The following is a 16,551-nucleotide window of genomic DNA, read 5'->3' on the forward strand; positions in this document are numbered from 1 at the left end:
AATTAAAAAACTTGCAAAAAATTATATACTTAATAATTTACTTACCATTTTTTTACGACTATTTTTCCCCTCTTGAAATAAAAGCAATTTAAATAAATGTCTGTTACTAAGACCTCCATAAATATTTGAATAGCCCATATTCCATCTTTCAATTAAAATGATGATATTAACATATATATTATGAGCTTAAAATATATGTTGTGTAGAATTTGGGATGTCTGTACAAGTTGTAACCTGTAAAGGCAAATTGTACAAAATTATATTTCTTCGTCTAAAAATGTATTTCTTAAATACAACATTATCATTATACCGTGGGGTTCATTAAAGTTTAAATTTGTACCTTCAAATATATATAATTTAATGTTGAACAATAGAACTGCAACAAAATTAGTACCATAAAAAGATGAGTGTCTGAGCTTTCTTAATCATTAATGTCGTCGTCCTCAGGGGTAATAATATCTTCCAGGCGGCGGCGAAAGGCTCGCTGACACTGGCATTGAGGGTCTCAGTGTTTGGAGGATGGGCACTGCAGGCCTTCTCCTCGACATGCACCCAGAGGTGAAGTAAAGGAGGTTGGCGTCAGGTATATAGTTGTGGCCAAAAGTGTCAAAAAAAGAGTTCAAAAGACTAATTTAAAAGAGATGAGATGGGTTTCTTTAATTCCTGGTCTCAAAATTGGCTTATAACCCTCAAAAGACTATTTCCTCCCAATTTTTGATAGCTCTCTGAATAGTCTGATGTGAAAGCCGGAGATCTCTTGAATGAGCCATCATGGACTTGATAAAATTTGCCTGGGCTGTTTTTTTTAACTCATCCGGGTCTAGTTTGACCTTTTTGACAGAGCCCCTCTTCCTTGTCAACGTTTCGGATTTACTAACGGCGTAGACGGTGGTCCTGGAGACATCCAACTGCATGGAATCACGTTCAACTGTAATTTCTCGACTTGTACGTAAGCTACCGAACTCAGGAAAAATTTGTTTTTTTTTACTAATTTTTGTATGCTTTAAAAGATTAAAAGTTGAGTTATTTTCAAAAACTCAACCTTCATTTTATTGAATTAGTAAGATTTCAATGGACCACCTGTTAATGATCAACTATCAATTCATACAGTCATTTCATTTTAATGTATTAAAATTACTATGTAATTATGAGTTATATATCTGTGGGCATTTGAACTTTATAATGTCCCACAGAATACTTATATTTGAGTAAAATGTACTAAAATAGTCCGTAATTACACCATTAATACATGGATTATCCATAGAATATTCAATTATTGCATTGTTCTTATCCCAAGGACTGTAAATTTTTCATTTAAAACTATTCATCTCATTTTTTGGTTCCAACTTATACACAATATATAGATATATGGTTATAAGAAAAATTCCTAGATCGAATATTTCCATCATTAAAAAGTTGAGTAGAGGAAAATTGCCAGCAATTATTTACTTTGTAATTTATCTACCGATCTCTCCTATCTACATGTGGGACTGACCCATTTAAGGATCTTTAGATACTTTTACCAACTGCTAAAAAATTATTTTAATTATTACGAATTAGGCAAAATTTGTCTAGGATAACCTAGTGATTTCGCGACAGGTTAAAAACCACCAGAAGCACTTCAAAGGGCCCACATTAGAATTGTCTATCCTCCAAGGTTAACAAGTTGTGCACCATAGACTTTAAGGACCATACAAGACAATTTCTAGTTGGCCAATACTTTTTTATAATGACAGCTTTGAGATTAGATATCTATGTTCAACGCTTTTCTTACTTAGAAAGTCCTTATAAAAAAATTAAAATAAATAAACATTAAAATTGTAAACCATTTTGTTATTTTTTTATGTAATTCCTTTACACATAATAAGAAATCGGAAATCTCCATAATGATTGACGAATATAAATATGCAGAAAATTATGTTAGTAGTTTACGTTCTTACCACACAAATCATACTTTAAATTTGATGTATATTGTCCCTTTGGGGGTATTCTCAACAGCTCAAATGACATAGTTAATAACTACGTCATTTCAGCCATTGTAATTACTATATAAGACCGATAAGGACAGATTTTGGACTCACACATTTAATTAGTACCGCAGTCTTTTTTAGTTTTTGAGAGCGATCCAACACAGCTCATTCTCTAGTACAATAAGTATTTTACGTCGTTACTTTGATTGTATCATGCCACCTTTTATCAGTTAATGGAAATTAATTATAATTTGTTGAAGAGTGGAAATATAATCCCCACTCAATTTTGTGAAAGATTATTCTTGCTGGTTTTTTTAGTTTACAGCCACAAATTTTCTATGTATTTTTTACTTCATACATACATTCAGCCACATATTCTATATACATATTTGAGTCATTTTTTGACTTCACATTCCAATTACTGGGTTGTGTTAAGATACACGATTATTTTAAGTATGGTTTAGAACATTTATTTGATTAAAGAAACTTATATTGTCCCCGATATGCCCTTTTAAAAAAATCTATTTTTCATTATTTATTTGTGACGATCAATTTTGTCTAATTTGAATGCAATTTACTGCATACTGCTAGGGTTAATAAGAATAATTTGTTATATAACTTCTTGTATAAAGTAATATCTAGAGCATGTGCTCATGAAACATAAATATTTCACGTCGTTACATTGATTGTATCATGCAACTTTTCATCCGAAAAGACACAAAAGGTTAGCCAATTCTTCCCTGCTATGAAAGGATTATTCAACATTGGTAGGTATTGTTCACACCTGCTTAACAAGCATTAATAGTTATACCAATCAACGTTCAGAACACTTATTAAAAGGAGAAGCGGATATGTCTACAGCTGACTACAAAATGCAGTGTAAATTTTGGTGTTATTGAGGTAATGCCGGCGGGATTTATGTTAAAAATAGTATGTTGTATTATATAAATATGAAAAATAGAAAAGTAAAGATGGGAACGATTGGTGGCAATTTAATTAAAAATAATAATAATAATAATAAATAGGACAGAGGAGAATGAAGACGAGGGGAGAGCAGGACTTTGACAAGGACCCCTTCGTTTTCCTTACTTCCTTAAAAAGTAAGCTGGATTACTACTCCTAATAATAACTTACTAACCACTCACGCATAAGTTTCCCTTCATTAAATACAATTAGCCTGATTAAAAATGTAAAGTCTTTATGAATGTTTTTGTAATTAATTCATTTCTGGCGTCTTTTCATCACGAAATGACTGACTGACATTTCAGTGGCTGCTTTTTGAAGGGGAAAGAACGAAGAAATGAAAATGAGAAAGGACTCTATTTATATATATATATATAATTAAGTCATTTTAATTTAACAAAGTTTAGCGTGTCAAGCCTACTTGTAGTGGCGTCCGTAGGGGGAGAGCTGGAGAGGTTCCAGCCCTACCCCAAAATTAAGAATTTTTTATTTTTTCTAGAAAATTAAATATTTGAAATTTAATTAAATTTTTCATTTTTTTTTAAGAAATTAATTGTTTGTGAATACCTATGGATTTTTGAAACTTTTTTGTGAAAAATTAAAAAATTGAAATTTTTTCCTAAAAATTTTATATAGGAAATTTAATTTTTGGAATTTTGTTTTTCCAAAAAATATTATTTTTAATGAACAGATCTAAATTTTGAAATTTTTCTATAAAAATTCATTTTTTGAAAGTAGTTCTTTTTCAAAAAAATTTCGGAAAATTTTATTTTCTTAGAAGAGCTGTGGATTTTTCAAATTTTTTTACAAAAAAATTATTTTTATGAATAGCTGTTGATTTTTTAAAAGTTTTCTACAAAAAATTATTTTTAGAAGATTACTGAATTTTGAAATGTTTTTTACAAAAAAATTTTATTTTTTGGAATAGAATGGATTTTTAGTATGTTTTAAAAAAAAAATTATTCTGTGAATAATTGTCGATTTTTAAATTTCCTTCAAAACTTAATTTTTAATTTTTTTTGAAAAATTTAAAAATTGAAATTTTCTCCTAAAAATATTATATAGGAAATTTAAATTTTGAATTTGTTTTTCCGAAACAATATCATTTTTTATAAACAGCTCTAAACAGGATAACAGCTCTATATAGGCTAACAAGCTAAACAGCTTTTTTAGAAGAGCTGTGCATTTTTCAAATTTTTTTACAAAAAATTTTTATTTTTTATGGATAGCTGTGGATTTTTGAAATAGTTTTCTAAAAAAAAATCATTTTTTTAGAAGATTACTGAATTTTGAAAATGTTTTTTCAAAAAATTTCCTTTTTTGAGAATGGCAATGGATTTTTAGTATGCCTTCCAAAAAAAAATATTTCTGTGAATAGCTGTGGATTTTTTAAATTTCTTTCAAAACTTAATTTTCAAATTTTTTTCTTAATAGCTTAATTTTTCATTTTTATTTCTTCAAAATAATTTTAACAAATGACGCCCTCAAAGAAAAAAGTGTATAAATATATTTAATCCTGTGTACACCCGTTACATTTAATCATTTATTTAAAAAGCGTTTGTATATATGTGACACGTCAACATGAAACCAATTATACACAAAAGTGAACAAAAGGAGAAAACCCCAATTTAAAATTGTACTCCATAAATACACACAGCCTTAATATTTCATAGAAATATATTTAAGTTCATTATAGACTAAATAGTCAAATTACTGGGATAAGTTAAGTTAATCAAGAATTGTAGCACCAGTTTATAACCTTTATTTGAGACTTAATGTGACCCCGATATCAGCCCTTTAAGTAAGCCCTACCTTTTAATAATTATTTTATTATTACTATCAATTTTGGCTACTTAAAGTGTGATTTGTAAGGTACCAAAGGGTCAATAAGACTAATTTGATTATGTAAATTAAAAATAATTTGTTGAAAAATACAAATGTAGTCACACTTAATTTAGAGAAAAATCGTTTTTGTGAACCTTTAATTTTACGGCCACACAAATGTCCTTTTGTATTCTTGCTTCATGTATACATTTAGCTCAATATTTAATAAAGATATTTGAGTCAATTATAGGATAATTGTTCAAATTACTGAAATGATTTACCCTGCCAATATTTTACAGCTATAGTTTATAACCTTTATATGATTTAATATACTTACATGGTCCCCGTTCTTTCAAAATAAAATATCTAGACTTTCATCATTTTTTTGTGACAATCAATTTCAGCTACATTAAGGGTAATTTTTGGCACACCCATAGGTTAAACAAATAATTTATTGATAAGTTTGACGATTATTCATATACAAATGTAATCCAATCATAATTTTGAGAAAAATCATTCTAGCCTGTTTTTTTGTTGACAACAGACACACATATATATATAATAATATTATGCTAAGCTACTGAATGATTTGATGACGTTCGCAGTTTATTTTGCATATTTTGCAGATATTTGCAACTGTTATTGATAGAAATTGACAATAATTCGGTTTAAAATAAAAATCTAATTTTGATAAAAAAAGGATCACTACGTTCATTTTTGGGATGTTTTTTTAACCCTTTCCGGAGGACATATTTTATACAACTTTGATTATACACATAGCTAGACACTTAAGCAATGTTTCATCAAAATTCAGAAAGCGTCACTCAAGACTGTCAACTATTATTCATCTACAAATATACCTACAAACAACATAAATAACCATTTCTCATTCAAATAAAAACAAATTTGCATAAACGCTATACTTCAGAAAAAAAAGGGAAGTATTTTCATGCTCATGAAATGTTTTTGTGTGAAATGAAGGGTGTTAGAAGTGACAAATGAAGGTTAAATGATGTAAGGGAGTAGAAAGGCAAGTTGGAGTAAATATCATTTTTTGTCATAAAATGTTTAGATAGGCAATTTGAAAGCCAAAAAAGAAAAAAAATATATAAAATTTGGCCTGAAACAGCCAACTCCTAATATAAAAACAAATCGTATGTTTTAGATCAGGGAGCACTATTTCCAGTGCACCCTGTACAGGCAATATTTCATTAAGATGAGTACATTTTTATTTCTTAGATTAAAATATGACTTTTATATACTCGCAGATCATGGAGCACTATATACAGTGAACCCCGTGATTCGTTTTCATATATTCACACAGACGTAAAGACAAATTTTATATTAATAATATAAATTGACATATAGCAACGTAACGTAAATTTATCATTATCTAAGAAATCCAGCATTAGCTGATATAAAAGCAAAAATTTCATTAGAACTTTACAAAATCTATTAAATCGTCGTCATATAAAGGAAACGGGGATCAAATTGTTGCCAAAATATTTTTCTACATAAAACAACACAAAATATACATTTTTTAACTTTTTTATTGAAAATCAAAACTATGACGAGCATATAGGTATAGAGTAGCCAATCATTTGATATAATCACCGTTGGCATCAATAACGGGCTCAATATGGCCTCTGAACCGGCTGCAGGCTCTTCTGACCATCTCATTGTCCATGTTGCCGAATACCTCCTTGATGGAGTCCATCAGGCTGGCCTTGGTGCTATGGGGATGTCTGTTGGTATGTCTCTCGACATAGCCCCAGACACAATAGTCCAAAGGATTAATGTCGGGAGAGTTAGGAGGCCACAAATCCTTGGTTACGACGTCATAACAGTTCTTGGTTAACCACTGCATGGAGATTTTGGACACATAGCAGGGTGCTGAGTCCTGTTGCCACACCCAGGGCCTGTCTTCGGCCTTCATGGACCTGGTAGGGTCATCCTCAACCATCTTCTTCACCTTGTCGACAAAGTCGGTGTCCCTGACCTTCCTGTCGGCGCCCTCCTCCTTGGGTGCCCTCTTTATGGTGGCATCAACATCCCAGGTGTCCTCTAGCTTCTTACGGGTACGCTGAACAGTCCGTAAATTCACTCCAAAGGTTGAAGCAATCGTTGAATTGGAGATCTCACCTCCATTATTAACCAATGCCATGACTACGGCGGACCTCGAAAGCTCCTCGTTCCACTTATAGCTCTTTATCTCCTCATATGATAACGGCATGATGCTAACTGAACTACGTATCGTCAGCTGACAAAAATAGCTCTCCTATTTGGTAACCAGTTTTTTATTTGATGATGTCGTCTTCAAGTTATCAAGGTTTAAAGTAGGCGACAATTTGATCCCTGCTCCCTGTAGGTGATCAAAGACCAATATAATGTGCGTAATTATTAAGAAGAAAAACTTATTGGAAAAAAGGAGTAATGTTTTCTTCAATTTTCTTTTTTCTCCCAAAAAATAAATAAATTTAGTAATTGAGATGGTTATGAATACTTACATATCCGCTTAATACACAGTGAATATTTGATTCGCTCTCTATATGTAGGTATATTATATATACTTTTGTGTTTATTTATTCGACTTTGTATTTACTTTGAAAATCTATCGAAAAATTAAGAGCCTAATTTTTATAAAGATGAAAAAAACCTTTAGATTCATCTCTTATAAAATAATACATTGTTCTCCCCCTTGTTGTTTTTCAATTTATTTTAAAGCCCTCAAGGTATTATAATAGCTGATTGTTATAAAAAAACTTTCTATTTTATTTTTACATATGATGATGAACAGGTACTACGTAAGTTGAGATGGAGAAGAAAATCATATTTATTCAATTATTATTTCCTATACATTTTTATCTACTTCAAAACTTCATATGGAGAGCAAATAACAAATTATTTTATGCCAAATGAAGTAAAAAAAAAAAAAAAAAAGGAAAGCAATGGATACTAGAATGAGCACTCGGTAGAGAATAAAACATCTCCCTCTAAAATCAAACTGGCCATTGTATCTTAATTTGTTGCAAAGTTATAATCGATTTTGCATTTTTACGTTTTGTGTTACATTAACCATGACCTTTGATCTCTCAAAATTGAATATCCCCTGACTGTGTTCCTACAAAATCTTTCTATAACTTTTGCCGTAATCCTGGTCACCAATAGACAGACATACAGAGTACATATAAAATTACTTTATGTCAAATAGAGAAGAAAAAAGGAACAAAATGGAAACTTGTTTAAGCACTTGGTGGAGCCCAAAACCTTTGCTTACTTTTTTTTTAAAAAGTTCCTTTAATTTGTCAGATGGAATTGCACTCAGTAAGTATAGGTAAACATTCTAGTATTACATTTACTCCATCTAATCGAGGAATCTTCTTTGAATTCCATAAACATAAAGTGTATTTTTTTCTCTGGGAATGACCGGGGCGCGAACCCACACACATTGAGCTAAAAAAACCTTTTCTCGCAGGCACGTTGTACATTGAGCTGCGTTGTTCTGTTCCCTAAATTCTAATTGTATCATGTACTATCTGTTACTTTAGCATTGACCTATGACTTTGATATTTCAAAATTTAACAACCCCTTACTGTGTTCATATATAATTTTCTTACAATGTTTGATTAAAATGGATCTGCCACTCTTACCGTTATCCTAATGATCAACAGACAAGAGCAAATATCAAATTATTTTATTCCAAATGAAGTGTAAAAAGGAATAATATTAAAACTAGTATCAGCACTCGATTGACAGCATTACAAGTACAAAAATTTACACTCTATTTGTTGTGAGCTGTGGAAGTTTATGTTTTTTTTCCCCCTGTAATCAGTGTTTTGAACGTTGATTCGTAAAATTATGTTTAGTCGTGTTAAGGCTTTAAACACTTTTTAACAATGATGGGATATTAAATCCATAGTTGGAAAGAATTGGACAAGAAACAAACTAATTTTGAGCCTTTTCTTTTGTTTCTTTTTGACGGAGAAGTTATGAAATATGATAAAAGTAATAGACTAAATTTTTTGAAAGAGTAGGGATGGCTAATCATAGAGCATAGTATATAGAGTTTAAGCATTCTGTAGAGCGCTAAACCCCTGCCTAATAAAATCAAATTGAGGTATATATCTTAACATTTTCCAAAGTTATGGTCAATTGTACTTTTTTACGTTTTTGTTACTTCAACCTTGACTTTTGACCTCCCAAAATTTATTAGCCTCTTACTGATACCATATATAATCTTTGTGTCAATATGGATTCAAATTACTTTCTAAATTTTACTGTAATTCCGGTGGTTAACAAACAAACTGAGGCAAAAACATAACTTCAGTTCAACTTCGCTGGCAGAAGTAAAAAGTGCTTGATTTTTTTGATAAATTAAATTCCTCAAAAAATATCAAATTATTTTTTCAAGGTTACTTTAATTATTTTAAGCAGATTTATTTACAAATGCTTTAGGAATTTCAAGTATTAACATAAAAACGTAAGTTTATCTCTTTAAAAAAAAAACAATATGTCGAAGGTTTTAGTATTTTTTTTTTTTTTTGTGAACATCGGTCGTTGTTTAAACTAATTAACTACCGGATGTTTAAAAAGTCTTGGAGTGTTATTCAACTTTACAGTGCAATAGTTTTAGAAGTGAAATCAGCTGAATAAAAGGCGGAGCCATTCTAGTCCACCTGTTAACAAAATAGCCACAGTATGAATATCATCTTCATTCAGTAATCAGACGGTCAGGAGGGTATTTGTATTCTTAATAACATTCTTCCGTGTTGAGTTTTTACTCACGCCTGGATTTTAGCCATTTTACAATTCTACTGATATGAAACACTTTGCTGTTTTGACAATATAAATTAGTATTTTACATACTTTTAGAGTGTATCTTGCTAATCAAATGTTCATATTATGTTTAATGTTCTAAAAGCTTTCTACTTTATTACCATCAAAAAAACAAGGAGCAGAATTGCTTTTGCAATAAAAAACCCAAGCTATTTTGTTGTTTATCTGGATAAATTGTCTCCCCTTCTCTTAAAATTAAAGAGGGTATAGAGGAAGCAACTATGTAAGTCATTTAAGGAATATACTTGGATATATATATATATATATGTATGTACAAAACAAGGGCATAAAAAACCGGATTAGTTGTTTTGATCTGTCCCTGTTACATACATTTCTGGGGAGAAAGGCAATGCAATTAGCAATTAAGAGAGGAAAGAGAAACATCATTTAGAAAAGACATTTAACAAGTTATATTTGTACATATTTTGATGAGAACAAATCTAATTGGATTTATCTTTTATAGGAACCCGTGGAGAATGAGCTGTGCCGACATCAGAAAATTGATTTGAGTCAAGAATCCTGCTACGTACCATGTCCGGATGACTGTGTTTGGTCATCTTGGAGCATTTGGAGCCCTTGTCCACAAAGATGCTCTGGGTCAAAGGAGCGTTTACCTATTTCCCAAAGGAATCGGACTCTTATAGCCAAAGGGAACCCAGGTAAGGCATGGTTTTGATTATTTGTAGCCATTTTGTTGTTGGCGTTTAAATAGTTCAAGGGTGGCAAATTTTAGGACATAACTTTTATTCCTTTATAACATATGGTCTATATATTATAAAATATATAAAACAGTCCCTTTTTAGACCAAATTTTCCACGTCGCTTCAATGTCTAATTACCGGACACTACTGTTTTGTATATTTGTTGATCCAAATGAGCTTACCTCTTGAAACTTAATACTTAACTATTTTAAAGTGTGATGATTCCCAAAAAGAAGTCAAAAGTAGAATATTCAAACGTCGTATGATCTCAATTTTGATTCATTTTTTAAAATATGAAATACTTGACAAATAATAAAAAATTTGTCTGATCTTATACGAATATGAAGCCTTGGTAACAACTTCTATATACACAAGTAGGGGTATCAACCGACCGGAAAAAAGATGCCTCCCTTCTTTTTTAAGGCATCGAGAAAATCGGCCTACTGCAAGGTGCTGAGGTTCACCATAATACCATGGCTCAAGGCCACCTATACAGAGGACAACTATGTGTGGACCCAAGATGGTCCACCCTCACACATCAGCCAAACGCCAGAAGTTCTGCGCCGACAGCATGGTTGCTTTCTGGCGCAAGGACATGTGACCATCATCTTTGCCGTTGGACTATGCTGTATGAGCACTTTGGAGAAGGAGACTAACTGGAATATCTCACCCAAACGTGGACTCCCGGAAGGCCGTCATTATGAAGGAAGTAGAAAAACTTGTCCGATGAAGTTCATCATCAACTCCTGCAAGGCTTTCCGCTGTGGAGGCTGTGATTGCTGCTGAGGGCGGCCTTATTGAGTAAACATATTCACTAAGTTAGTGTCTCAAAGTTTTGTAGAGATAGTCTATGTACTCAGAAATTCAGTATTGCATTATTATTTGATGAACATTCTTAAATATTTTCCTTGAAATGTATAGGGAACAGTTCAGAATCACATAACCTACTCATTTGAAAACAAGAGGCCATTAAAGGTCGGAAATAAACATAAATCCCGCCCCGTATATAGCAAGGGTGAATAGACTGGAATGACTCCAATCCTATTCCATTTCCAACAAGGACTTACACTCACGACTCCCATGCAAACCCTCATTGTTACCCTCCATATTTCATGGGCACACACACTGCTTATTACTTTATACTTAGATGCTCTGTATTTTTAGAATTAAATCATAATGCTAACAAAAATTCGCTCCTTTACCCATTGAGCTTTTTTACTTGGGAAAATCAAAACACTACCTTAGTCTACACTTAGTCTTTCATGAGTACAGAACCACTCCTGATTGTACTTAATACTCAGATATTCTCTCCGCGAGAAGGAAATTACAAGGGTAGTAGCTTTGGAAAATAAAAAACATTATTCCATTTGCCAACAAAACATAAACAAAAAGATGTATTTTCGACAAACAGACAAATTGTGCTTCAATAATATATATATAAGGTTGTAAATCCATAACAGTACCAGGGTTTTCCTCTTGATATCTCTACTTCAAGAATTGAAGAATAAGAATGACAGTCTTGAAAATAAAAAACAACAGGTAGATGCAACTACATAATAAATCACGCTTGTCAAATGTCATCTTTTTAACATCTGTTTTTATTAAAACTTCACCGAAATTAATACTATAAATAGAGGTCTGTCTTCACTCTATTGATCACTAATGTAGTCGTCCTTAGCGATAAATGTGGCTTCCATATGGTGACGAATATAGTCATCTATCATAGCGTCCCAGTGCTGGCTGGCAGTGGCTTTGAGGACCTCGGTGTTTGGATGAAGGACACATAAGGCCTTCCCCACGAGATGCACTGAAAATGTGTAGACAAGGGGGTTGGTATCAGGCTGTAGGGAGGGGAAGCAGAAGGGTATATAAAAAAAAGATATAGAGAGCTTAGGTTTGGTTTGTAACAAACTGTTTATGGTCTAAGATATCAAAATATGAATTAATTTCAATGACTCCCCCTTCATTAATTAATTAATCATTAAGTGTTCATATTTCTATGGAGCACCCCGTGTATATGTATAAGGTTGTAAGTCCTAACTACAAAAGGCTTCACGCCCGTCTAAGGAAATATTTTTTTTCCAACGGTACTTAATGACAGTAAATATATTCTTGCTCTCATATATCTTAAAAACATTTATTTAGGAAAGATTATTGCATTATTTTTTGAGGTAAAAACAATGAGGAACACAGAATCTCAATCTATGCAACAATCAGACAAAATGTGTATTCATCAAAATAAACTCCAAATCCAAACAGAGAGAACACAACACTAATCTACTATTAACTTACAAAAAAAATATAAATATTAAAAATTGGGAAATTGTAAATATATATCCCATTTCATAAATATATAGAAGTATTATAATCTTGAGCATATATATGTATTTTATATAAATAAATGTATTGTTCCTGTTGTTCCATAATGTCTTGGAAGTCTGTACGTGTTCTGAATTTATCCACAGCCCCCCTTTCACTCACTCCCTTCTTTTCTGCTCTAGTACCACAAAAGGGTGGTCTGAAAAGGTACTCCAACAAAACATTGAACAATTTCAAATAAAAGTTCAACAATCTTATTGTAGTGTATTAATAATAATCATAACTTAAAATGAACAGACTCCAGAGTTTTTTATTTTTTTTACTGTATTTATCTACGTAGTTGTGTTTTCAATAGTGATGAGACTCGGTCCATGACCGACTTTTTATTAGTTTTGTCTTAAGGGAACTTTTTTCAGACGGATTTGGATGGAAATTTCGATCCAGACCACTATTTTAAACTGTAGATAAGACGGTTAATCGCTAATACAAAAAGATACAGTGTATTTTGTTGTCAGCTGTCGTTGTTTCTGCTTCTTTTCCATGTAATCAGTGTTTTGAATGTTAATTGTTTCATTTAGGATTATATCTTTTTTATTAATGACTTATATGCAACAATAATTAAATAAATATTCCATAGCTACGAAAAATTAACTACTTCCAACTAATTCAGGGACCTTTGACTGTTTCTTTTCAAATGAAAAGTTGCGTGATATATCTGTCAGTATCTGTACCGAAGAACAAATCAGTTTGGATCAGTTTAATTCCAAATTTGATCTTAAATCATTCAAAAATGAATTGTTGATGACTTAATATGTTTGTCAGAATTGGATATGGATTTAAAAAGATGTCATTGAAGTTAAATGTGATGCATTAATCACATTTGTAGAACCCGTAAATCCATATAAAGGAGAAAATCGGTCCATAAATTGGAGAGTGAAAATATCTAGGGTCATTTATCTGTTCCTTTGTGAAAGAAAGGTTGCATGATACAATAATCTTATCCACGTGTGGATCGAAATTTAATCATTAAAAAAGTGGACCAATTTTTTGGCTTCAATATAAAGAACCATATTATTTGGCTTGTATCTATGGACCAATTTTCTCGTCTATCCGTTTAATTTATGCAAGACATTTAACTTCATATGACGTTAATTTTGAGACACAACTGACGTCATGAACAATTCATGGATAGAATCTGTCTACACCAAATTTTACATATGACAAACTCAGACCAAATTTTCTTTGCGACTGTTCAAGGCCAAACTTTCTTAAATGACCAAAATAGTTCGATCTGCTAAAAAATCAAAACGGTCTCAAACAGGTTTTAAGACTTTCATACAGAGACCCAACACATTGTGGTACCATAGATTACCTTAAATATTTAATTCTCTCTTCTTAAAATCTACATTAATAAAGAAGAGTTTGTCTGGATGTTTGTATGTTTATCGTAAAGTAATTTATGTGGGGATATCTTAAGACTGCAGGTCGAATTGACATTATATGTGAAGCTAATGCTCAGCACGTCATATTAAAAAAAGACAAGGGCATTCTATTACATTGTATTGCTGCTGAATATCTAACTATCTTAAAATTGGAGTCAGCGACAGCCAATAGTTGAAATTCAAATATTGCAACGTTTTCATAATAAGGAAATATCTTCGCAAACCAAAGAATATATTATTAAAATAGGAGGAGAGAGATCTCTAATATTTCTGAATATTCGGACATTTAGCACATTGGAGAATCATGAAAGTAAACGGCAAGTCTCACAATGTAGAGGAGATTGTGAGTTATTCTCTTATGAACTATGACAGTGGAAGAGAAGGACGTTGAGTGAACCTGTGGACTGAGGGATGAGGCCGGAGGAAAGGACATCTCATTAAGTAAAGTACTACGACTTTTTCTTGTATCTACCATGAACTATTACAGGATGAACCTAATAGATATCATGGAGAGGAACTTCTATGTCATTAAATCCATTAACTCCTGGAACAAAAAATTACAATCAACACATTAAATAGAAATATACTGCAAATACTCCCGTGATAGTCTAATGCTTCGTGGAAACTTATTAGAGTAATTGTGATCAATTGAGTCGAGATTCCTCTCCACCTTCTCCAATAATATATTATTTGGTTATGAAGTGTTTTCCTTAATAATAAAAGGTTGCGAGGATTGAACTTCAACTATCCACTGTTGCTATCTCCAATTTTGAGATAGAAAGAGAAGGTAGGACGTGAGGACAAACTTATCCCATGTACCCAAACAAATAGTGATACAGAACATTTCTTGTGGAGTTATCTTCTTTGCTATTAGAGCAAAATGTGTCATTTAGTCGACGCCTATTTACTCTTGACAACACCGGGTACAAACGATAGTATATACATAATAAATATGGAAAAAAAAACCAAAAAAAAACTTAGATTTCTAAGCGATAAAGAACTTCCTTCAAACCCAGACAGACACCAGTGTTCTATAATTCTCTTGCCAAACGTGATGGGATATAGAGCAAATCTATATTATTAAAGGTACGTTTGTCCCTTTGTCTGTGCTTAATAACTCTGAGCAATCCCGGAAACTACGGCTTTAACTATTAATTTTATTTATTTATTATTTTTTATGTCATTATGAAATTGATCGGGACCTCACCGAAATATAGTTTTCGGGAAAAGAGAAATTATAGACCCAAAACTGAATATTCCTATTATCATTTTAAAATGAATATACAAACTGCTTTAGGATTTTCAAGCTGAAACCCAACACTAGTCTTTATATTATTTTATTTTATTTGGGGGAGGAGGGGGCAAATTTATTTTGAATACTTAACATTGCAAAAAAAAAAAAAAAAAAAAAAAAATCCAGAACCTTCAATTTATTGTGTTCAGAGTAAAAATATAGATATATAGTTATAATAAAAATAGTTTTTCATTAGAGCAGAAGGGATCTGTTTTTATGTACTGGGTTGAAAATACAAATTTAAACACGAATACAATTCCAAGTTTCGAGATCTATGAATATGTATGTCGTATCTACAAGTTATCAGCAGGTTCAAAACATTAAATACTTTTTAATTGACCTAAAAATGCCATCAGAGTTGGACACAAGACTCAAGTTTAAAAAAATCCACTGTGAGATTTTATATACTTATTAGAGTGGCCAGAAAAACTATTTTGACTTTGGGTACCATTGGGTTATTTAATTCCGTACCTTAAATGTTGCATATATACAGGGCATTTTGGTTTCAAATCATAAGTATTACCTTTGGTCAGCGTTTGATACGTCGAGCAGACATTGAAGAATAACTTGAAGGGTGATTTTTAAAAGGTAAATTTCGGAATATATAATTTCCTGTTTTGTTCATAAAGTTCCCGGGTAGTTTTTTATTCCCAAACCATACAATTTTTTTATAAAAAGTGCCTTTATACTATGCCTATACTTGTCTAAAAATAATTCAATACTTGTGGTATTCTGGGCTACTAATATAAAAATAGCCAAGACTAATTTTAACTCCTTCGACCTGCAGGGTACGCCATCCAAACACTGAGGCCCTTAAAGCCACTATCAACTGTTTAAAATACCCTCAACGATTTTGTCCGCAACCTTTTTACTACTATCATTTACCGGATACCCCCCTTCCCCAAAAAAAAAAACATAATTATATCAAAAAGTATCATTGGAGAGGTTTAGTGCGTCTTTCTATCTATATTTGTGAAGGCCATAGAATATAAACTAAATTACTATTATAATTTAAAAATATATCTTTACAAAAATAGTAAATAATATAAAATCTTCCAGCATTAGAATTAAGTGCCATTAGACTGAATTTTTTTAGTGATAGTTAAAATGCATAGACGCCTTATTTCATTATTATTTTGTATACTTTCATCTTTTTAAAGCAAGAAAGCAACCATTACATTATGCTACTTAAAAAAAACCATT

At 31.6% G+C, this 16,551-nt stretch overlaps 1 protein-coding gene across 2 annotated transcripts in view; it reads left to right on the forward strand.

Annotated features, from left to right (window-relative positions):
* LOC121126140 (thrombospondin type-1 domain-containing protein 7A) overlaps positions 1–16,551 on the forward strand; it is a 286,559-nt gene that overhangs the window by 145,322 nt on the left and 124,686 nt on the right. For both annotated transcript variants that reach the window (XM_040721441.2, XM_071891671.1), the window contains exon 8: positions 10,057–10,252. In XM_040721441.2, the coding sequence (XP_040577375.1) occupies positions 10,057–10,252 (196 nt within the window). The remainder of the gene's footprint in view (positions 1–10,056; positions 10,253–16,551) is intronic.

The sequence above is a fragment of the Lepeophtheirus salmonis genome, chromosome 11 (genome assembly GCF_016086655.4).
Source record: "Lepeophtheirus salmonis chromosome 11, UVic_Lsal_1.4, whole genome shotgun sequence".
NCBI lineage: Eukaryota > Metazoa > Arthropoda > Copepoda > Siphonostomatoida > Caligidae > Lepeophtheirus > Lepeophtheirus salmonis.